This window comes from Macrobrachium nipponense, chromosome 1, assembly GCF_015104395.2.
Source record: "Macrobrachium nipponense isolate FS-2020 chromosome 1, ASM1510439v2, whole genome shotgun sequence".
NCBI classification, from domain to species: Eukaryota; Metazoa; Arthropoda; class Malacostraca; order Decapoda; family Palaemonidae; genus Macrobrachium; species Macrobrachium nipponense.
In genome coordinates, this window is record NC_087200.1 from 108038279 (window position 1) to 108063829 (window position 25551).

At 41.2% G+C, this 25551-nt stretch overlaps 1 protein-coding gene and 1 pseudogene across 10 annotated transcripts in view; one reads left to right on the forward strand and one right to left on the reverse strand.

Annotated features, from left to right (window-relative positions):
- Window positions 1-25551, forward strand: part of LOC135219538 (serine/threonine-protein phosphatase 6 regulatory subunit 3-like) — a 449492-nt gene that overhangs the window by 79042 nt on the left and 344899 nt on the right. For all 10 annotated transcript variants that reach the window (XM_064256386.1, XM_064256382.1, XM_064256381.1 and 7 more), the window contains exon 3: window positions 11895-11974. In XM_064256386.1, the coding sequence (XP_064112456.1) occupies window positions 11895-11974 (80 nt within the window). The remainder of the gene's footprint in view (window positions 1-11894; window positions 11975-25551) is intronic.
- LOC135220045 (piggyBac transposable element-derived protein 4-like) lies at window positions 8858-11325 on the reverse strand (annotated as a pseudogene).

Genomic DNA, 25551 nt, shown 5'->3' on the forward strand with positions numbered 1-25551 from the left:
TCAACTACTATGAGAATGTCTTGCCATTAAGGGCCTCGGTCTCTAGAGGGCAATTGACTTTCGCCTATTGGGCACATGCCTTAAGAGAATCATCACCTTGTTAAGAGATTCACCACCTTGCCATCCAGCTTCAGTGACAAACAAATAGACAATTTGTATGGTCTCTTGGCATAACCCTTTAAAAGAATCACGTGACTTGCTCGGATGCTTGGACAACATCCCTCACTACCGAACGCAGTCAGTAGGCAGCTGTCAGAGCGCCTGATTCAATTACGGTTTACGCTGTGGACTTGGTAGGTTGTTCCAGAACAATCAGTTGAGTTGGTGGGACGACACCAACAAACTACAAGAAGGCTTCGAACTTCAACAGAAGTACCCCGACCTAGTGTTGCATTCAGACGCATCGGACGTGGGGTGGGGTGCAACACTGGGGAAGGGCGAGATCTCTGGTCTATGGTAAGACCATCAGAAGAAATGGCCTATAAACGTGAAAGAACTGGTGGTTATTCATCTAGCGCTAATACGCTTCCAGGAGGAGGTCCAGAACAAATTAGTACAAGTCAATGCAGACAACACCACAGCGTTGGCCTACATCAGGAAACAGGGAGGCACTCGTTCGGATTCCCTTTACGAGGCAGCAAAAGATCTCCTGCCGTGGGCAAAAGTGAACAATATAACTCTGATAACCCGCTTCATAGAGGGAGAGAACAATGTCAGAGCGGATCTTCTCAGCAGAGGAAGACAGGTTCTCATGACAGAATGGACCCTACATCACGAGGTGTGCAGCAGGCTTTGGAATCTGTGGGGAGAACCGTCAATAGACCTCTTTGCGACGCAGAGATCAAAGAGGTTACCTGTTTACTGCTCTCCAGTCCCAGACCAGGAAGCAGTGGCAGTGGACGCCTTCCCCCCATTCAAAATCCTAGACAGAGTCATGAAGAAGTTCAGGGAGTCGAACAACGCCCGCATGACCCTGATAGCTCTGTTTTTGGCCCATGAGACCCTGGATCACAGAAGTGATGGAGTGGCTAGTAGACACCCCCAGATCGTTACCTTGTCGGAACGATCTACTCAGACAGCCACATATAGAGAGATAACATCAAAATCTCCTCGCTCTCAATCTAACTGCCTTTCGACTATAAAAAACTGGGCAAAAGCGAAGGGCTTTTCGAGGCAAGCTGCAAGAGCAATCGCGAGAGCGAGGAGGATGTCCACAATCAAGGTGTACCAGTCAAGGTGGGACGTGTTCAGGGAATGGTGCAGAATTAACAACATTTCCTCTTCCAGTACCTCTCTAACTCAACTGGCAGATTTTCTGTTACACTTAAGAACCCAAGAGAAACTAGCAATATCAACCATCAAGGGATACCGCAGCATGCTAGCGTCAGTCTTCCGTCACAGAGATACTGACGTGTCGGGAGACCAGGATCTCTCAGACCTCATAAGGTCCTTTGAGACAGTTAAGAGTAAGGACAACCCAATCCCCTCTTGGAATTTGGATGTAGTCCTGATGTTTTTAACCTCGAGTAGGTTTGAACCTCTCGACAAGGCTACGTGGAAGGATCTCACTAAGAAGACCCTATTCCTGGTTGCGTTGGCAACAGCCAAGAGGATAGGAGAATTGCAAGCCTTTAGCAAAGATGTAGGCTTCAATGGAGAGAATGCAGTCTGATCGCTGCAACTAGGTTTTCTCGCCAAGAACAAGAATCCTTCTTAGCCATGGCCCAGATCCTTTACCATACCAGGACTCATTTGGTAGGACAGACAACCTCTGGTGCTCAGTGAAGAAACCTTCGTTACCCTTGTCAAAGAATGCACTGGCGTTCTTTATCAAGGATTTAATAAGGGAAGCTCACCAGAACTGTGACGAGAAAAGCTTCCCAATCCTCAAAGTCAAAGCACACGAATTAAGAGCTGTGGCGACTTCGATGGCTTAAAGGCACAACAAGTCGATGAAATCGATTTTGGAACTGACATTCTGGCGAAGCAAGTCAATCTTCGCAGATTGTTGCCTAAAAGAGGTACAGACCCAATATGAGGATTGTTGTTCCCTGGGTCTGTACGTTGCCTCCGGCGCCGTAGTTGGAGAAGGTACTACTGCCTCTAACCTATAACCTTGTTTATACCCTTGCATCTTCTTGAACTTGATCTCACAGATTGTCTGTGAAGGTTGTTGCAACCTTCCACGGTCTGGGGTGCAAGTCTCAAGTTAGGTTTTATGGAGTGTGTTTTTAGTGGGTCAGGTGGTCAGCTCCATTTTCCATGGCTTATGTCAGGATAGCAAGGGTGTGGTCTAGTCATGTTAAGGTCGAGGACCGTGTGGCAGCCCCACAGAGACTTTCTACAGCCCCCTGGGTGGATCGCTGGGTCTCTCAAGGAATGCAGGCGAATGAGGCAGGAAAACTATGAAGCCAGCTTCCTTATCAGGTAGGAACCAGATTATTGGTACAGCTAATTTATAGCGATTAATGTTGCGGTTCTGTAACCCACCACCAATGGTGTCAATCAGCTATATATATGTACTACCAGGTAAGTTAGATATTTAAAAATGATATTTTCATTTTAAAATAAGTTTTTAAATATACTTACCTGGTAGTTACATATATAAAAGGTCCCTCCCTCCTCCCCTCTGAGAACAGGGGCATGGAATTTCTGAGGGCAAATGGGAATGGTTCCAAGTACTACCTGGATAGAGGGAGCACAGGTATGATCACCTGACCGTCTATCGGCGATAGCCGCGAATTTTTAATTTCTGCCGTGCGCGCGACGAATCGGAGGGATAAAGCTATAGTATATATGTAACTACCAGGTAAGTATATTTAAAAACTTATTTTCACTTATACAACTTCCCCGGTGGTTACATATAGCTGTCGTCTCCTGACGTCAGGGCAGAATTTGAAATTCGTGGTAGCGCTAATGGTTTGACAGGTGATCCCTCTACCCCCGCCCTCTACCGGGTAACAGGAACCATTCCAGCAAAATGTCAGAAGTTTCCTACCGTCGGAACCGACAACACGGTTCCTCTGCTGGTTGGAATTTTGAATTGATCATCTTGGTTTTTGCCTTTTGGTGATGTACCTTGAGTTTTCTGATCTTTTTGCTAGCAGCGCTAGAGTTATTTCGGTTTTGGAAGAATTGTTGTCCTTTTTAGGAATTAATTTTGTTTTGTCACGATGTCTGACACCGGCTCTATTCAGTATAGGGTGTGTAGTAGAGGGTGTAAGACTAGACTTCTTAAAGCTTCACTTGATCCTCATTATACTTGTGTTAGCTGTAGGGGACGTGAATGTTCTTTTGAGAATACGTGTGAAGAATGTAAGTCTCTTAACATCTCAGGAGTGGAAGGCTTTGGAAAAGTATATGAGAAAGTTAGAAAAGGATAGAATCAGAAAGGCTTCACAGAGATCTAATTCTAAGTCAGTGAGTAACCAGGATATTCCTTTGATTTCTGTTAATCCTGATCCTATTAACCCCGTAGTTGTTTCTCCTGCCCTCGACTCTGTATCTCCCGATCCCGATCCCGTGTCAGTATTACTAGCCGATAAGGACTCGAAATTTGTCTCTTTCCTCACCACTATGCAGAAAATGGGTGAGACAGTGCAAGAAGTGGTACTTAAGAGTGACAAGTTACTTAGTGCTAGTGTAGTGGAGGAGGTGGCTGTTCTCGGAGTGCTCCCACCACGGAAGCCCCTAAACGATTTTGAGGTAGAGCTCCCATTAGATCTTTCTCTAGGTTTCGGGGGAGAGGTAGAGCCTCGTCTAAAACCACTCCCTCTTCCATCAAGAAGTAGGCTCGTAGTCCTCCACACAGCAGTAGGAGCCAGATTACACCTTTTCTGGCAGACCTGGTTTCATCTCGGAGCGGATCCTTGGACGGTTCAGGTCCTAAAGGAAGGTTACATCATTCCGTTCAGCAAGCACCCCCCTCTCACAGAATTTCCTGTGAATTTACCCGCTTACTCGGAGAACTCCGAGAAATTTGCCGCCCTCCATCAAGAAGTTCTCGCTTTACTGGCAAAGAGGGCCATAGAGTTAGTGGACTCTCCTCAGGAACCAGGATTTTACAATCGCCTTTTCCTGGTAAAGAAGGCCTGGGGGGGGGGGTTGGAGACTGGTGTTGGATGTGAGCGCCCTGAACGTCTTTGTCCTGAAGACAAAGTTTTCTATGGAAACGACCCAGTCGGTATTAGCAGCTCTTCATCCAGGAGACTGGATGGTTTCCATAGACCTTCAGGACGCCTACTTTCATATTCTGATTCATTTGGAATCAAGGAGATTCCTGAGATTCGTATTCCAGGGCCGGATTTACCAGTTTAGGGCCCTCTGTTTCGGCCTGTCGACAGCTCCACAAGTGTTCACCAGAGTTCTGTCATCAGTAGGAAAGTGGATTCATCTGGACGGGATACGGATCTCCATGTATCTGGACGATTGGCTTCTCGGGGCAAGTTCCAGACAGAAGTGTGTGGAGGACTTAGAAAAGACTTTAAGGTTGGCGGACAGCCTGGGATTGTTAGTCTTCAAGGACAACTCGTGCCTCACTCCCTCTCAGGAGATAGTTTATTTAGGAGTGAGACTGAATTCAGTTCTTTTTCAGGCTTTTCCATCTCGTCAAAGGATCGACTCTTGCCAGAACAAGATAGACGAGTTTCTCTGCAGACAAACTTGCTCGGCGAATCAATGGATGAGCCTGTTAGGAACCTTGGCCTTGTTAGAGCAATTTGTAAGTCTGGGGAGGCTCAACATGAGACCACTTCAATTTTACTTAAACAGGAGTGGCAAAGGAAGAAGTTCCCAGACTCCTTTTTGTGTTCCCCATCTCGGAAGGGATCAAGCAGGACCTCCTTTGGTGGAAGTCAGAAGGAAGGCTAGAGGAGGGCTTGTCCCTAAGCCAGTTGGAACCCCAATCTTACGCTCTTGTCAGACGCATCGGACAAAGGGTGGGGAGCCACTCTGGGGAAAAAGGAAGTGTCGGGACTTTGGCAGAGTCATCAGAAAAGCTTTCACATAAATCTGAAAGAGCTAAAGGCGATCCATTTTGCTCTAATGCCCTTCCAGACAGAGGTAAGAGGGAAAGTAGTGCTGGTTCAAGCAGACAACACCATGGCTCTCTCTTACATAAAAAAACGGGGGGACACACTTGTTCTCTTTGTGCGAGGCAGCGAGAGACTTGCTCATTTGGGCGAAAGAGAACAAAGTTGTTTTGAGCACAAGATTTATTCAAGGCTCGAAGAATGTAAAGGCGGACATTCTCAGCAGGAGAGGACAAAGTCCTCGCCACAGAGTGGACTCTACATCCTCAAATATGCAAGAACTTTGGGAAATTTGGGGATGTCCTCTTTTGGATCTCTTCGCCACGAACAAGACGGCTTGTCTGCCACTGTATTGCTCCCCAGTTCCAGACGAAGAGGCGTTTGCAGTGGATGCCATGCTTCTGGACTGGTCGAATGTAGATTTCTACGCCTTTCCTCCACTTAAGGTGCTAAGACTAGTTCTGACAAAGTTCAGAGGTCATCGGAACGTAAGGATGACTCTGATAGCCCCCTTTTGGCCGGCCAGGGAATGGTTTCCGGACCTTCTTCAGCTGTTGACGGACTTTCCAAGAGACTTGCCGTTAAAGAGAGATCTGCTCAGACAGCCCCACTTTCTGAGGTTCCATCACAACTTGTCCGCTCTTCAACTAGTCACCTTCAGACTGTCGAGCATCTCCTCAGAAAGAGAGGATTTTCAAAGAGAGCTTCAAGAGCTATTGCTAGATCCAGAAGAGAATCCTCTGATCGAGTGTACCAAGCCAAGTGGGTCCAGTTCAGAGCTTGGTGCAAAAAAGAAGGAGTTTCGTCTTCTAAGACCTCTTTTTCTTCATCAGACTAAGAAGCTTTCTACCCAGACGATTAGGGGATATAGAGCTATGTTGTCTTCGGTGTTCAGACATCGAGGGTTGGACATTTCTAATAATCAAGACCTCTCAGACCTGATTCGTTCCTTTGATACAACCAAGAGAAAGGGTCAAGAACAGTAGCTTGGAACCTGGATGTAGTTCTCAAATGGCTGATGTCTGATAAATTCAAACCGATCTCCTCTAGTTCTTTTAGAGATCTGACTAGAAAGACTTTTTCTTTGTGCTTTAGCATCGGCTAGAAGGATCAGTGAGCTCCATGCGATTGATAAGAGAGTTGGGTTTGCTAAGGGAAAAGCCATTTGCTCATCAATGTTGGGGTTTTTGTGGTTAAGAATGAAAATCCCTCCCATCCTTGGCCTCGTTCTTTCTCTATAAAGAACATTGCGGAGCTAGTGGGGCCTAATGAGCCTGAATGTCTCCTCTGTCCAGTGAGAGCACTTAGACATTATGTGCAAAGAACCAAAGGTATAAGAGGTAAGAGTGATAACCTGTGGTGTTCAGTGAAAGATCCTTCTTGTCCTCTTTCTAAAAATGCACTCTCCTTTTTAAGGAATTTGATTACTGAGGCACATGAACAATGTCAGGACTCAGATATCAAAGTGCTTAGAGTCAAAGCTCATGAAATAAGAGCAGTGGCTACGTCTATGGCGTTTAGACGTAATCTGTCTTTGAAAGACATTATTAAATCTACATATTGGAGAAACAATTCTGTCTTCGCATCTCATTATCTGACAGATTTGCAAACCACATATGAAAATTGCAGTACATTGGGGCCATCCTCACCAACTTTTCTCCTTGATTTTGGTTTTTTGTTTTAAGGTTGTCTGAAGATACATGGGGTTTTTGAGTATCTTTCAGTCTTTTAATGTCTTGGTGTAAATTTTTTAACCGGGTGTGGTGATCCCTCGTTTCTTTGTGTTTTTTGTGCTTTGTACTGCGCCTTGAGCAGGGGCATTATAGTCTTGTCCGTTACGGTCACATCCTCAACGACAAGTACTTATTATTGTGTCCGGCACACAGATCCATATATCCTGTCGGTACAATAAAGGCCAGCAGACTACAGAGGCAGTAACCACTGAGTCAGCTGTCTTTAAAGGTAAGGAACCTATATCTTCGGATAATTCCAACAGTTGTTATTTTAGCTGCCATTGTCCCACCACCTAAATGTGTCAATCAATCAGCTATATGTAACCACAGGGGAAGTTGTATAAGTGAAAATCGACATTTTTATAATAATATAAAGTTTCACTTATACTTACCCGGTGGTTACATAACGAAGCCCGCCCGCCTCCCCTCATATGGACAGGTAGGCATGAAACTTGTGACATTTTGCTGGAATGGTTCCTGTTACCCGGTAGAGGGCGGGGGTAGAGGGATCACCTGCCAAACCATTAGCGCTACCGCGAATTTCAAATTCTGCCGTGACGTCAGGAGACGACAGCTATATGTAACCACCGGGTAAGTATAAGTGAAACTTTATATTATTATAAAAATGTCATTTTAAAATGAAAATACCATTTTTGTTTATGTAAATATCCAATCTAGTGAATGCTTGTTACGATATTTTACTACGTAAAAGTAACTCATCTCTGTGTTAAACAAACTGCATGCCTTCAATTGTTTGTTGAAAGGGCTTCCCTGTGATAAGTTATTTTATCCCTTTCCTTTTCTTGCATCCTTGGCTTATTACTTATTTGTTTGCAAAATCCTCATGTTTGTTTTAAAAGTCTGCCGCTTGCCCACAGTAAGTTGATGTATTGTGGCATAATTAATCTATTTTGTGCACCCAAGATCCAAGTGTAAACTCGCCTCTCTCTCTCTCTCTCTCTCTCTCTCTCTCTCTCTCTCTCTCTCTCTCTCTGTCACAATCGGATATACACTATCAATTCCTTTGATTGTCTTTGTACCTAATATGTGAATAAAACTGATTTTATCAACCTTTGCATACTGCAACCAATTTGGTTTGCTCAAAGGGTTCCTGTCTCTCCTCCCTCCATCACCCAGCCAGCCGGCGCCATTTTTACCAAACACTTCGTAAATCGTACATAGAAAAATAAAATTTAGAATATTTTACTCCAAATAAGGTACTGTTTCATTACTTCACACTCTTAATTTAAATTTTGAACACATTAATAATAAAAAAAAAATGTGAAAAGGGGACTTATAGGGTTGGCTGGAACAAATTATCCTGATTCCCTTTATTTCTTATGGGAATATTTGTTTCATATTTTTAACTTACCCCGGATTTATAATTGTTCGCCTAATTGAAATACGTACTAAAATACTACTGCCATAGCCAATTCTTGATGTTTGTGTTTGATCTCAATTTTAGACATGTAGAACTCCTCTGAAGTATATGATGTTATATATCAATAGAAAGCTATTGCTTGAATATTCTGATACATTATAAGAAATTATCCAAAAAAAAAAAAAAAAAAAAAAAAAAAAAAAAAAAAAAAAAAATAAATGCAAAGAATCTGATGAAAGAAAAATGATAAAACTGAGGGAGATTTTAAAAAAAAAACAAAAAAAAAAAATTTATTTTTTCAAAATTTACTTTGAATGACCATAAAATGGCTTTAGAGTTAATTCTCAGTAGTGTTATGGGTATTAAATTGTAAGGCCCACAAATAGCGTCCTTTTATTTGATGGCTAGTGTTTCATTTATTGTGAAAAACAGCAAAGCATTCAGGGCAAATTCCTCCATCACATTTTGGGCAAAAATAGCCTGAGCGGACCCTTTTAGGGTGACCTGCTATACAGTTCCTCTTCTTCCCCACTGGGAGCTTTACAATCTTATGCCCATCATCTGCAGATAATGCTACATGGGAGGGACTCCCCACTGGATCAGGCGAGAGTGAAGCTGCCTGGATTTGTTCCAGTGTACGTCTTTTCCTGATAATTTTTACTGGTTCGTAGTTCTGGACAAGCGACTCGACTAAGGAGACCATGAACTTATATCTATCCAGGGATGGCTTCTTGATGTATTAGCAACATACAGTAAATAGCTTTTGTTAGGACAGCAGTCCCAATCAGTGAAAAGGCTGCCTTGTTAGTCCATTTCAGTGTCTTGCATTCAGTTAGGTATGAGTAAAGCTTGGTGTCTTTCAAGTCTACACCACCCATGACATGATTGTAGTCATCAACAATTTGTGGAACAATTTTGTCATGTTTGCCTGTTCTTTTTACAATTTTATAGCCTCCTTTTGAGGAAGTAGATAGAAGAACAGGTGTTTTCTTTCTTGCCATCCTTGTAAGCTACACATAACAAAAGGACCCTTTCTACGCTCTGAAACCTCTTTGTTTTTCAGTTTTTTCTTTACAGCATCCATAGGCAGTCCTTTACGGTTAGTGCGAACTGTTCCAGTTGCTGTTGTACCATTCTGCCAAAGATCTTCAAATAGCTTAGGTGAAGAAAAGTAATTGTCAAGACCTAGGTGATGACACGATGAAATAAATCTGCTTTCTCAAGAAAGCCTCCATACAAGGTCAATATGTCCCCGGCCCCCATTATCACTTACTTGCATACCAGCTGTTCCCCTATATACTTCAAAACCATAAGTATAACCACTTCTTGCCTCGCATAAACACCAAACCTTTATTCCAAACCTAGCATGATGCTTGTTTGGCATATACTGTCGCAAATGAGGGGTCTTACCTCTAAAACCAATAATGCTTTCATCAATGGATATTTTTCTCTCAGGATAGTAATGACTTTTGAAAGTCCTCTGGAAGTGATCAATAACTGGTTGTATTTTGTACAATTTATATGCTGGGTGATCTGGTGGTGGAATTTTTGAATTGTCTGCAAAATGCAGAAACTTGAGTAATAGTTCAAACCTTTCTCTATTGTAGTGTTTAGAGAACCATGGTGTTGCCTGGCTTGGATTTGTACAATCCCAGTAAGACCTCAGAGTTGGTTTCTTGATAAGCCCCATATTCAAAATAACCCCCAAAAAAGCCAATATTTCATTCACAAATGTTTGACCTTGTTTGATCCATAAGTTGACTATAGACCTTTTCTTTTGCTGTAGATACTCAGTATGGGACTGTATCCATTGACTTGCGTACAAATTAGTTTCATCAACAATTTTCTGAACAAAACTATCTGTAATAAAGAGCTTCAGATATTCTATTGGTAGTGCATCAGGTTGTGGGGGATGGATTGGTCCACAATGGCCTGTGTATCTTACAGTAGGCGGTCCAGCTTCATTAGCTAATACCTGCACCCAGTCTCCCTCCTCACTGCTATCACTATTGGGATTCACATCATCACTTTCATCTACTGATTCATCGTCAGTCTCACCTGTATCGTCAGTATCAATATCTTCCTCACTGGTGTCACAGCCATCATAATTGCTATCATCATCAGTTTCTGATTGAGTAAAACTCCCAAATTATCATCATCCATAATAATCAATTGTATCATCTGCGAAAGAGCATTTATGAAAATACTAATATATATATATATATATAAATATATAGATATATGATATACATATATATATATAATATATAATATAGTATATATATTTATATATATATATATATATATATATATATATATATATATATATATATAGTATATATATATATATATAATATATACAGTATATATATATATGTATATATATATATATATATATATATATATATATATATATATATATATATTATCTTATATATATATGTATATTATATATATATATATATATATATATATATATATTATATATATATATATATATAAAAAACTATATAACAGACAACACCAAAGATCGACAGAGAACACTGCTATTTACAATCATAAAGACGAGCACAAAATAAAACAAATAAAACATAATTACAACAAAGTGTTACTCATATTATTATGTGTTTTCATTCATTACTCTGATTGTTCATTTGTTGTTCATGCATGAAATGTGTTTCCAAATTTTTCAAGTGAAACTACCTATCCTATCCTGTAATATATATTATTCCCTAAAATAGTATAGAATTAAAATAAAAATATTCTTCTAAATATGCTTCAGAAACTAAAAAAAAAAAAAAAAAAAAGTATGAAGTAATGTTTACGTTGAAGACCTGTAGCGTACTCACGTGTGTTTTACGTCCAGCTGTCAAAACGAGTTTGCGGAGATCGTAAGAGACATGGAAAAAGTTTTTGTGGCTTTGCTTTTGTGGTAGTTTTCCTGCATTATACTTTGGCATGTAATTGTACAAACTATTACTGAATCACGAGAAACGCACACATTACAAAACTTACGTAGACAACACAAACAAGACAGGAACACAGTAACACAAACGTTTTGGCAAAGAGATCGTCTTTGTAAACAAACACTTTTGAATGAATTCCAGTTGTTCTTGGCTTTGCCATGCATTTTTCTTTCGCTACAAAACACAAAAAACATTCCTAAATCACAAGAAGCCATTATATCCGTAAATTTTGGCGTCTAAGTGCGAAAAATTACGTTTAAATATGTCGCTAAAGAGTACCAGGCACTTCACAGCAAAAACACAGCCAAAAGCAACCGCATTCAAGATCAAAACAAAAGCTAATCCTGTGATTGGTTGCTACTTCATGACGTTAAAATAAGATAGCCAATGGCAAGGAAGCATTGTAGTGACGTTTTAAGGCCACCAGAAATGCCTAGTAGGGCTGTGAGAGCGGGGAATTTGAACAGAACTTTAGAGAGCCATGATCGTGGCCTCACGGGGTTTACTGGTAAAGCCATGATCATGGCCTCACGGGTTATAAGGGTTAACAAATCATACTTCAAACAGCCTTCTGGAACAGATTAAGTTCGAAGTATGATGTACTACTGTATATGTATGTTATATATTTTCCTATTTATCAATAATGTGTTTATTGGAACACATACAGGTTATCTCCTATTAGAGTTTTTGATATATTTTCACAAAATTAAATTGTTTTGATCAGTTCTTGAGTTTGAATGTGATTGTCACCTGATTTTGAATTTCATATATACATTTTTTGCAGGATGTCACCTTATATGAGCTTATGGACGAAGCGGAGCTCCTTCAAGAGTGTAAGGCGCAAAACAAAAATCTTATAGACTTGTAAGTACTGCTAGTGATAACTGGTTCTTCCCAAATGTTTGATGTAACCTAAATATCTGTTTGTTGGAATGAAAAGACAAACTGATAGTCTTTTATGTAGGAGTGGTTGTGTTGCAATCTGGTTTGGTTTTTGAAGCTTGTTATTAAAGGAGATACGAAGGTATGTGTACAAATTACCTACTTGCCTATGGTCTTTCCTGGAGTCACATGGGTTAACCATGGAATATGTACAGCCTATTCTATATAGAAGCTGTGTGACATGAAGGAGTGCTCTTGAACTAGGGAATCTGTTCTTCCTCAGTTTAAATGTTCTCTGCTCCTTGTTTCTCATTATTAGTTCAATCTCTCTCATATTTTTGCAGCTTTCTCCCATTATGCTGTTCAGCTTCTCCAGCCATGACTTTTTTTTTTCAACGGGTTTTTCCCCTATTGGATCTTAAAATACTTTTAATTTTATTTTATCTTTCTTATTGTCCAACTTATACCTTGTTTCACTAACCTATTTGTTAAGAAGGGATACCATGGACCATGGCTGGGGTTGAGGCTCATCAGAAGCTATTAGTGAATTGTGGTTGGATGGTCTACCATCCAATAAAGTTCACATATGGAAGGTATCAACATGAATACTTGTGTTCATATCACTAGGGCAGACCTATACATTAGAACTGGCCTTTACATTTGGGCCTGTAATTATGTTTGATACTATCCATATACTACTGATGTAGAGTAGGTAGTGGACATTTATGGTAAGTGCTCAGTGAGAAGTTGCCTTGTCAAAGTCACATGGCTCACAATGTTCTGTGGTGAAGCAGTGTAACAGATAATTGGACTTTGAAACCAGGGTTAAAAAAGATTCTACCAGAGTGGATCTGAATCTATTGTTTTCCTTTCTCATTATTACTTCAGTCTCTCATAGTTGATTATATTTCTTCTATTGGCCATTTAAACTCTGTTAATATCACCTATACTAATTACTTATATTGGCTACTGTTTGATGAGAGTAGCATGGATGTTTCCACATTTGTACTTCTCTGATGAATGAGAGAATGGATCATGGTTGAAAAGGGGTTAATATTCTAAGGGAATTTTGAGAGCTGTGTTTAGGAGTGACTGCCTCTAAAATGTTTTTTGAAGTTTGACAGAATTATCATCAAGAGTTGCCGTATCAGAATACATATGGGAGGATCCAATCTTTGGGTTAGGATTCTTTAACTTTAGTCTAGAAGTTCATCATTACAGATAAAGGGAGGCTGATTGCATGTGTGCCTCTGTGTGTTTGTTCCTACATGATATACAAACCCTTGGTCCTTTACATTAGGTATTACTTTCAACGTAGGCTGGAATACGCCTATTAAATTCTTGAACAAGGTGGTTAGGCAGTAACTACCCTCTGGTAGGCCCACCTGTCCAGATGTAAACAGTCCACTTTGCTTTCGGCTGTCTTCCAATGAAAACTTTTGTTAGTGAGCTCTTGCTGACTAGCCATTAATCATGATTTTCCCGGTGGGGTCTTTGTTTTATAATTTTGAATGAATACTTGCTAGCCGCCTTTCTGCTTTATGTGTTAAGGGGCTATGGCAAGGGTGTACCAATACCCTTATTACATATTTTTGCCCTTTAACGTGAGGGTGAGATAATGCATTCATTTGAATTACACTTACGCTTAGGAAATTACAGAAGGGAACTTCGTAGGATTGTCCTTTGTTTTTTTTCTGGTATTTCCTCTTCTCTTTCGTCCCTTTGCTAGCTTATTGGACGAAGAGGGGGGGGGGGGGGGGGGATGTGGTGTTGGTGTTTGAGGGATCTTTCCTCATTTCTGAGGGCAGTACCCTTGGATGCGAGAAGAACATCCTTAATTTTTAAATCATGTTTTATTTATTTTAGAGGCTAACAGTGGTGGTAGTTGATTACAGCAGTAGTTTGACTATTCTAACCTTGGAACTGTACCTGTAACTCATAGCATGCTGTGATATTGGTCTTTGAGTGCGTGTGTGCTGTTCCCCTGCTGCAAATCATATTTATTTGCCACAGCCTTCACGGCTGCCCTGTGATTATTAACTCTATTTCTGCTGGTAAATGGCCTCATCCTGTAGAAGTATTCTTGCAGAATTTGGAGAAGTCAGTGAGGAAGAGAGCTTGTCAAATGTCATCATCCTCTTCGTAATCATCATATTTTCCTGCGACCTCCACCCCTTTGACTTTGGAGAAGGTAGCCTCCCCTATTTAAGAAGTCTTGTCATGGGACTTTTAAGGGCCTGCCTCCTCGAAATGAGGAGGCAGTTGGGTCTCCATTGGTTTGCCTGTTCCTTTGGGAACAGGAACTGTCACATTGTCCCCAGGGTCTAGCGTGTCGGGAGCCCTAGGAAAACAAACTTTGGGTCGCACTTCAGCTGCTAGTGCTAGAGGTTCTGCCCCTAAGACTAGTTCTGTCCTTTGGACGGATTTCAATTCGCAGTCCCCTATGAGTTCTTGCATTTTGGGAGCCTCGAGTGCATATTCTGTTGAATTGCACTCTCATTCCTGTTTTAAATGCTTGCATTTAGGACTGGTTTTTATCCCTGTCCCTCCTTGATTTCTACAGGAGTTGAGGAGGGACCCCTCCCCGACATTCGTATGATGAAATTCGGGGGTCTCAGCGAGTGTTTAGGAGTTTCTAGCACTCTCTAAGTGTTTTGGTCTTAATGAACTGCAAACACCTGGGCAAAATGAGAATTCCTGATAATTGCTATGACAAGAAGTCCTTGGTTATCAGCGGGGGTTCCGTTCTCATAGGGGTGCCGATAAGCGAAAACCGCCGTCCACCGAAACTCTGCGATTTCAGGCAGTTATGGCGCAAAGTTTTGGTTAATGGTGCCTCGGTTAGGTATGTTTTGGCGCCATAAGTCTAGACACTGACAACCAAAACTTGGCCCATTATGGCACCATAAATCGCTGATTTTGTGGCGCTAGGGAAGCATCATAAAACCAGACCGCCGATAACCGGGGACTGCCTCTACTATACAGTGGGCCCCCTGTATTCGCGGGGGATGCGTAAACAACAACAACACACACACACACACACACACACACACACACACACACACACACACACACACACACACACACACACACACACACCCCCGCCCGCCCCGCCCGCCCGATGCCATTGCCAGTCTATAGTTTAGGATTAACACCAAGTTTGATAATAAGTTTAACCTAGTGTTAAGTTCCGTTATGGGTTTGGGCGCATCTCTTAAAGAGTGCTTATGGACAAAGTGGCGAAAGGGAGCAGTGATAAAGTGCTAAGTGAAATGTCAGTGGAGGAGGTGGTTGCCTTTCCTGCTGGCTTTTCTAGACAAAGGTAACTGTCCCACTCCTCTGCCCGTGGGAGAAGACATACCGGAGGTCCAAGGGATGCTGTTGGGGTTTGACTATGGGCTACCACCTCCTCTGTTGGTCCTAATGTAAAGTCCCAGGATACGACTGACTGCCATTGGAATGGCATGTCTGAATATGAACCGCTTATCATCCAGTTCCAACGTGGAGTCTGACCTCGGCCGTTGTAGATGCTACAGGAACGCTTCTAAGCCATAAAAAGGCATGTGCATGATACGGCTCCCGAGTCCCCGGTGCCAATCAAGCGGCATAAGGACTCATATGACCTCGCCCTTCCTTCGTGTAGCTATGGGGTTGAGACTCCAAACATCAGAAGCTCCATGCTAGGCACTTGTCACCTGAGCATCTGGTTAGGCACGAGGCTCCCACTCATGAGAGCCCAGTCCCAGGTGTGCTCCCATCTCTAGTGACCACACACCCACCACTGGCTCCCGCACCACCAGTTCTCACTATGGCTTCGACTGCTCTTGCTTCTGCGCTGCCTGCTCCTCACTATGGCTTCGACTGCTCTTGCTTCTGCGCTGCCTGCTCCTCACTATGGCTTCGACTGCTCTTGCTTCTGCGCTGCCTGCTCCTGCTCCTGTGATGCCCACTCCGTTCTCGTGATGTCTGCTTCTGCACCTGTTCAACCCATACCTGTGCCTTCCTTGGAGCTGCAACTCACAGCCCCTTGTGCTTCAGGACTTGTAGCCCTTCGGCAATAGTAGACCCTAGTTGCGGAATCAGATGACCCCTCTCTTGCCCCGCTGAAGAGGCAGCTAGTAGAGATCCTGAGTTACGTCAAGAAAGTTCCTCTGGCGGGAGTTTCCTCTAAGACGGGGACGACCTTTCACCGGTTTCTTCGGAGGAGACAGAAGATGAGGGTTAAGATTTGGCCCACTTGATGGCATGCAAGGCTTTGTTTCATTTCCTTCTGGAAAGCTATCCAGGGTTCTTCACTTGTCCAACCCAGGCGTCTCTTACCTCATTTCTGATGTCGAAGAATCAGCTGGAGCTCACTCTCCTTCCCAAGATGGTCCTTTCTACCTCCCCCAGGAAAGCTTTGAAGTTGGTCAAGGAGTGGCTCTCGATGAAGAGGGAACAAGGGAAGGTGACGTTCGCTCCTCCTCCCTCGCACCTTATCAAGAGATACTGTAGGCCTTACGACACCGGAGAAAGCTCCTCCCTGGGAGTCACTGCCTCCTCCCAAGGGGACTTCTCTAATCTCATTGACTCTGCGCTGTGCAGCCTTCGCCTCAGCCAGAGTGTTTTCTCAGCAGAATTGGACCACTTTGTCAAGAGCTTGTTTTAGGTGTGCAGTTTCCTTCGACTGGATGGTGGGCGCTCTCGCCAAGATTGAGAACGCCACAGGGATGGTTGGACTCCGTTTCAATAGACCTTCTGAGAGTGCTTTCGTGCACAGATAAGGCCTTTGGTGTTCTTTGGCTTCGAAGGGAGTTATGGCCTCGGACCCTTCCCATCTCTTCCTGCAGGCCATGGTAAAACAGATAGCTGCAGACCTGCAGAAGAAGTCAACGCAGGGCTTTCTAACGCAATCATCACATTCCAAACCTTCATATGCGCCCTTTTGCCCGAAGTTTGTCTTGGCTCCAACAGCACCCCTTTACTGCGAAGACCCCCCAGTCTTATTCTAAACCCCTCTCCAACTTGTGCTTCCATTCGAAGTCCATCAAAAAGCACTCTGCCACCAAGTCTCAACTGAAGAAGTGAACAAGAAGTCCTTCGTTTCCCAGGGGGAGCCAGGCTCCTTGAGTTTTGGGAGAAGTAGAATTGCAGGGGAGCTGAGCCATGGATCATCAGGGTATTAAAGGAGGGCTACTGCATCCCTTTCTCAGACACCCCTCCTTTAGTCTTCTCGCCCATCGCATTAATGGTGTACTCGAAAGGCTCACAAAGACACTTGGCCCTTTTGAAGGAAGTATCATCCCTCCTTCTGAAGAAGGCCATAAAAGAAATAGTAGAGGTACATTCCCAGGAATTTTACAGTTGGCTGTTCGAAGTTCCCAAAATATAAGGGGGCTGGAGACCGGTACTGGACGTAAGCGCACTCAATCGCTTTGTAGAGAAGACCAAGTTCAGGATGGAAGTGAGTGAGTCAGTCATATCAATCATCCATTCATCCAGGCAATTGGATGATCACCCTAGATATGCAGGATGCTTATCTGCACATCCCAGTTCGTCAAACGTCCAGGAAGTACATAAGGTTCATCTTCCAAAGGAAGGTCTTCCAGTTTTGGTCCCTCTGCTTCTGTCTTTCCACAGCACCTCAAGTATTCTTTCAAGTTCTCTCTCCTCTCGCAAAATGGCTACACCTGGTAGACATCCATATCAATCTTTACGTAGACAACTGGCTTTTCCATTTCCCGTCAAAGGAACAGTGCATGAAGGACCTTTAGATAATGCTTCATCTCTCCCAAGAATTGGGAATCCTGCTAAATCTCCAGAAGTCCCAGTTGGTACTGTCTGTGGAGATTTTTTATTTGGGGATGATTCTTAACTCTCAGACTTCTCAGGCTTTCCTGTCCCCAAAGAGAATCTATGGAAACCTTTGTTCCATTGGTCAGGTGACATATGAGAAATCTTCAATTTTTCCTCAAAGCAAACTAGGACAGGAAGTCTCAACCGGACTTGACAATTTTTCCTATCACACAGAAAATAAAATCCGATCTCAAATGGTGGCTGCCAGAAATAAGGTGTTCACAGGGGAGATCCCTTCTTCCTCCCAAACCTGACCTGGACTTTTACTCAGGTGCTTCAGATCTGGGCTGGCCCCCTCAAAGTGAGACCACCTTGATGTGGTGGGTGAGGGAGCTCTTGAACCCTTGGAATTTTTTCCCGGGTTTGAGTCCAAGAGTCTAATTTATTTTTTTATATATATTTGGAGTAATTTTGTGCAATTTTCCACTTTTTGTAAAGTTTATTGGACCTGTCAAATAGGAAAAGATATTATAGCTGGGACTGGGTTTATATCCAAAGCTAAACAGTGGGAACTGTGGTAGGATCATCAACCACCTGACAATGTTCAGACTTGAGAGATATCAGAGTGATAGCTCAAGGGTGGAACTATTCTTCAGGGCTAGACCACGGACATGACTCGGAATTCTTTCTGGTTTGCCCATAACATGATTAGGGTGGGGATAATTGTATTGCAAGCGGGTTTGGCCTACACTTGCACCACTCGAATCATGTTGTGCCATCCCCTGTGGGGTAGGATAAGGGATGCAGACATTTGAGAGTTGGTTCTCACTTGTCATTGGTGGAAGAATAAACTTCATGAAAGGCTAATGATGTCTTTTTATTATTTTCAGGTAAAGTTTTTTTTTCTATTCTTTTATGACTAGTAACCTTAATGGGACCGTCTGCTATGGCGGATCACATGTGAACTTGAAAAAATAAAAAATAGCGTTATTATTTGTATCTATGCAGAAACATGCCGTGCATGCTTTCCAGAAGTTTCAGCCAATTATTTTTACAAATAATGAAGATATAGCGGTTTTTAAATGATGGCATCATCGTAACTGCGTTGTCTGTATGACTGACTTTGACAGGGTCGTTTTTACGTGTTTATTTTTGCATATATTCAGCGATTTTTTCAGAATTTTTTCGAAATTCTCATACATCTGGTAGCAGTGAAAGGTAGTGTGAGAGCTGCTCAGAGCGGTTATAGGCGTAAAAAAATGTTTTTTTCAAAAATTCACCGTAAATCTAAATATTGTTCTAGAGACTTCCAATTTGTTTCAAAATGAAGACAAATGATTGAATATTTTGATACTGTAAGAGTTTTATATTAGAATTGCAGATTTCGACCATTTCGGACGAGTTAAAGTTGACCAAATGTCGAAATGTTTATATATATATTTGTTTATATGCACATATTTCGAAGATGGGGAAAGCTACAACCTTCAATTATTTTTTATTGTATTCTTCATGAATTTGCGCACATTTTGATATATGAAACTCTATAAAACGGCTAATATGAAAAGGAGCAAATATTAGGATAATGCGATGTACTCATTTCGGAGACTTGCGGCCGCGAATTGGCGCGCGGAGGGAAGTAAATATATTTTTCAGAAATTCACCATAAATCACAATATTGTTCTAGAGACTTCAAATTTGTTTCAAAATGAAGATAAATGACTGAATATTACTAGGCCGTAAGAGTTTTAGCTTACAATTGCATTTTTCAACTATTTCGGTAGAGTCAAATTTGACCGAACATGGTTTTTTTTCTATTTATCGTGATTTATATGCAAATATTTCGAAAAAAGAGAAAATCTACAACCTTCAACATTTTTAGTTGTATTCTACATGGAATTGCGCATATTTTCATATACAAAACTTTATGTAACAGCTAATTTTAAATGGTGCAAACATTTCGACAATCGCACAAAAAAAATTCCGATTTTTTCGGAAGAGTTACCGCGCGGACGTAAGGAAAATGTTTTTTTTTTTTTTTTTTTTTTTTTTTTTTTTCTCTTTCTTTTTCATAAATTCACCATAAATCGAAATATTGTGCTAGAGACTTCCAAGCCGTTGCAAAAGGAAGGTAAATGGATGAATATTACTAGAATATAAGAGTCTTAGCTTACAATTGCGTTTTTCGACCATTTCGGTAGAGTCAAAGTTGACCGAAAGTTGAAATTTTTGCACTTAACGTTATTTATATGAAAATATTTCAAAACTGATAAAAGCTACAACCATGGGTTGTTTTTAGTTGTATTGTGCATGAACTTGCGCACATTTCCATATATAAAACTTTATGTAACGGCAAATTTAAAATGGTGCAAACATTAGGACAATCGCACGAAAAAATTTATTGGAAGAGTTACCACGTGAACGTAAAGAAAAAGTTTTTTCATAAATTCACCATAAATCGAAATATTGTGCTAGAGTCGTCCAATTTCTTGCAAAATGAAGGCAAATGATTGAATATTACTATAATATAAGAGTTTTAGCTTACAATTGCGTTTCTCAACCATTTCGGTAGAGTCAAAGTTGACCGAAGGTTGAAATTTTGGCGCTTATCATTATTTATATGAAAATATCTCAAAACTAATAAAAGCTACAATCATGAGTATTTTTTTGTTGTATTTTACATGAAATTGTGCACATTTTCATATATAATACTTCATGTAAAGGATAATTTAAAATGGTGCAAAAATTATGTCAGTGACGAAATAATTTCCGAGATGTGTCACTGATACTTTTTAGTGCGATAAGAAAGAAATTCGCGCTTGCGCGCCTGCGTAACGATTGTAAACAAAACAACGCTTGATCCGTGAACTCCCAGCATCCCCCAAGGCGCGTGATTCAAAAGTTTTCGGCTGGTAGGCCTATAAGTATTTTTCCGCAAATTTAAAAAAAAACTTTTTTGAGTTGACGTATGATACGTCCATTCGGCATACGGGAGACATTTTGACTCGACGTTTAATACGTCCATTCGGCGTAAGAGGGTTAAGAGTTCATTTTTGGCTCCTTTTTTGTCATTGCCTGAAGTTTAGTATGCAACCATCAGAAATGAAAAAAATATCATTATCATATATAAATAATGTGATATATGATAGCGCAAAAAAAAATGTCATATATAATTGTATTCAAATCACGCTGTGCGGAAAACGGTTAAAGCTAACGAGTTACTTTTTTTTGTTGTATTGTACACTAAATTGCAATCATTTTGATATATAACACATTGTAAAACGATCAAAGCAACACAGAAAAAATATTATCACAAAATGATGTAACGGGCGGACGTAAATTTTTTTTTTTTTTTTTTAATTTTTTTTTTTTTTTTTTAATTCACCGTAAATCTAAATATTGTTCTAGAGACTTCCAATTTGTTTCAAAATGAAGACAAACAATTGAATATTACAATACTGTAAGAGTTTTAGCTTAGAATTGCAGTTTTCGACCATTTCGGACGAGTTAAATTTGACCGATTGTCGAAATTTTTATATATATATTTTTTTATATGCAAATATTTTAAAAATGAGAAAAGCTGCAACCTTCAAATATTTATTGTTGTATTCTGCATGAAATTGTGCACATTTTCATATGTGAAACTCTATAAAATGCCTAATATGAAAATGAGCAAATATTAGTAAAATGCGACCTACACATTTTGGAGATTTGCGGCGGAGAGTCGGCGCGCGGAGGGAAGGAAAAAGTTTTTTTCAAAAATTCACCATAAATCTAAATATTGTTCTAGAGACTTTGAATTTGTTTTAAAGTGAAGATAAATGATTGAATATTACTAGACTGTAAGAGTTTTAGCTTACAAATGCGTTTTTTTACCTTTTCGGACGAGTTAAAGTTGGCCGAACGTAGTTTTTTTTTCTAGTTATCATGATTTATATGCAATTATTCCAAAAATGAGAAAAGTTACAACCTTCAAATATTTTTTGTTGTATTCTGCATGACATTGCGCACATTTACATATATGAAACTCTATAAAACGCCTAATATGAAAATGAGCAAATATTAGGAGAATGCGACCTACGCATTTCGGAGATTTGCGGCCGAGAATTGGCGCGCGGAGGGAAGAAAAAGTTTTTTTTTTTAAATTCACCATAAATCTAAATATTGTTCTAGAGACTTTGAGTTTGTTTCAAAATGAAGATAAATGATTGAATATTACTAGACGGTAAAGAGTTTTAGCTTACAAATGCGTTTTTCTACCATTTCGGTTGAGTCAAATTTAACCGAATAGTTTTTTCCTATTTATCGTGATTTATATGCAAATATTTCAAAAATGAGAAAAGCTACAACCTTCAAATATTTATTGTTGTATTCTACATTAAATTGCGCACATTTTCATATATGAAACTCTATAAAACCCCTAATGTGAAAATGAGCAAATATTAGGAGAATGCGACCTACATATTTCGGAGATTTGCGGTGGAGAATCGGCGCTCAGAGTGAAGGAAAAAGCTTTTTCAAAATTCACCATAAATCTAAATATTGTGCTAGTGACTTCGAATTTGTTTCAAAGTGAAGATAAATGATTGAATATTACTAGACAGTAAGAGTTTTTGCTTACTATTGTGTTTTTTTACCATTTCGGGCGAGTCAAAGTTGGCCGAACGTAGGTTTTTTTCTAGTTATTGTGATTTATATGCAGTTACTCCAAAAATAAGAAAAGCTACAACCTTCAAATATTTTTTGTTGTATTCTGCATGAAATTGCACACATTTTCATATATGAAACTCTATAAAACGCCTAATATGAAAATGAGCAAATAGGAGAATGCGACCTGCATTTCAGAGATTTGCGGCCGAGAATTGGCGCGCGGAGGGAAGAAAAGTTTTTTTCAAAAATTCACCATAAATCTAAATATTGTTCTAGAGACTTTGAATTTGTTTCAAAGTGAAGATAAATGATTGAATATTACTAGACTGTAACAGTTTTAGCTTACAAATGCGTTTTTCGACCATTTCGGTTGAGTCAAATTTGAACGAATGTAGTTTTTTCCTATTTATCATGATTTATATGCAAATATTTTGAAAATGAATAAAGCTACAACCTTCAAATATTTTTTGTTGCATTCTGCATGAAATTGCGCACATTTTCATATATGAAACTATAAAACGCCTTATATGAAAATGAGCAAATATTCATAACATAAATCTAAATACGTATTGTTCTAGAGACTTCCAATTTGCTTTAAAGTGAAGATAAATGATTGAATATTACTAGACTGTTATGTAATTTGCTTACCCAAAAATACCAATATATATAAAAAATAAAAAAAATTTTTATATATACACACACACACACACACACACACACACACATATATATAATATATATATATATATATATATTATATATATATATATATATATATATATATATATATATATATATACACATTTATATATATATTTATTTATTACATTTTTCAATTTTGGTACGAATACATAAATAAAAGGAATGCAGGTGACACTTTTCCTTTTGCATACAATAAAATATCATATAATATCATGCACAGATATGCATATATAAAAACTTGTAATAAATATAAAAATAAATATAAAATAAATGTAGAATACTCACTCGTAATCCTGACTCTTTGTTCTATTCTTGTTTTCTCCCTTCTCCATTGAAGAGTCTTGCATTTTTTTCCTCTCGACATGACAAGGTAGAGGTGGAGGAGGGAGACGCACGCCCTTACTGCCGAAGGGACGCGCGGTCCCGTGCGCCCTCCGCTGTCTGTCGCTGAGGCGCACTCCAATAAAAGACCGCAGTGTGGTATTTGCGGTCACACTCCCCGAACCTGCATAGAGCTATTTTGCAGGTGCGACAGAAGAACCGGGTGTCTCTCCTTCTGCCATTCATATGGCACACCCGGCACTGTTTCTGCCTGCGCCCTTGTAGGAGCTACAGTGTGTGATCCCTTGGCTGCAGCCGACACACAGGGTCCACTACCCGTTGAGAACCGGTGTGGACGGGCCGGCAGCAGGGCCATCGGCAGCAGGGGCATCGACAGCAGTGGCAGGAGCTGGATGAACGAAGTTGGCCCTCCTAAGATCTGCCCTTTCCTCTAGGGGCAGATCTGCAGCTCGGGGCAAGGGGGCAGACATGGAAGGCCACTCATCGAGATTAAATTGGATGAGGGCATCCCCGGCTGCCTCGAGGAACTGCAAGTGGGTCATCCTCCGGAGACCGGGACCGTAGTACCCACGGTAGATTATGTAGGCATTTTGGAGGGCCAACTGAAGAATGTACTTGAGGAGCTTCTGGGTCCACCTCCTGGTTCTCCTGGCAAAGGGATAATACTGGATGAGTTGATCAAAGAAATCAACTCCTCCCATGTGCCTATTGTAGTGCCCAATGACGGTAGGGCGCTCTGCACGAAACTCCTTATACACAACTCGGCCCTGTCGACGTGTCTTCTTCCGCTGTACGACCTCCTCTTGGATGAATCGGACACCCTTTCAACAAGTGACGAAGACAGCTCCCTTCCTCCGCCACTGTGTCTCTCCTCTTGCCAGATGTTGCGAATGGCTAGCGAACCTTTTGAGGACATTCGGGGCCCCACGCACCAACCGAAGGGTACCACTGACGTGAACACCTGCTTCATACAGTTCCTGGGCCAGGGATACCGAGTTATGATAATTATCCATAAACAGGTGGTATCCCTGGTTACGGAAACGATCCACAAGCCTGAATACAGTTTCATGCATCATGAAGAAGACCCCGGAATACACTAAGAAGTCTACGACGTATCCAGTGTTGGACTCGGTAATAAAAAAAAATTTCACTCCATATTTCTTCGGCTTCTTGGGGTTATACACTTTTATGCTAAGACGTCCTTTGTAAGGCATCATTCCCTCATCCAAAGAAAGGTTCTTTGCAGGAACCACAAGATTTTTTTACAATGTTCACGAATGTATTCCAACACTGGGCGCACTAAGATGAGGCGACCAGAGTTATTCCTGGGTATGGCCCTTCGGTTGAAGGCGTTGAAATATCTGTCCAACGCCAGGAAAGTATCACGGGGCATAATGCCGGGCACATTGGGCGTACCTAAAAAAAAATTACGCCTCCAATATTGCCTGACGTCGGCAGCAGGCATCAATCCAAAGAAAATGTGGAGCCCCACAAAATGTGCCATGTCAGTGAGGTTGCAGCCCCGCCAGCGATACGATAATGTCGTGCGCAGTTCATCACGGCAGTGCCGAGCATAGTCTGCCGTCTCTGCTACCAGGTACTCCAGCAATTCCCGCGTAAGGAACAGCTGGATGAACCCCAGAGCAGTGAGAGGAACAGGTATGGTGAGCCCAAGGTTTGCCGTGAATGGGTGCATGTTAGGTGGGGTGGGGTCCTCCGTCCACCCCTAGTCGGTCTCGGACGACCGACCTTCACCTTGGCTGGCACGACGATCCGACCTTCTACGTGCGTGGGCACGATTTTGCACACGAAACCCCCCCACTGGCCCATCTCCCTCACTTAGGCCTTCGCTTTCTGTATCGTCAACCGCGATAAAACTAGACCCCATATCCTCATCCTCCCCCTCCTCAGATTCCCCCTCATATGCACTAAAACCACTAAATTCGTGCTCACTTTCGGGATGTGAGCCTCGAACGGATATTGGGGGCAAATATTCATCGTCACTGACATCGGGAGTGATGTCCTCATCACTGGATGACCAACCGCCATCAAAATGAGGACTTGCGACATACTCCCGATCGAGCTCCAATAAG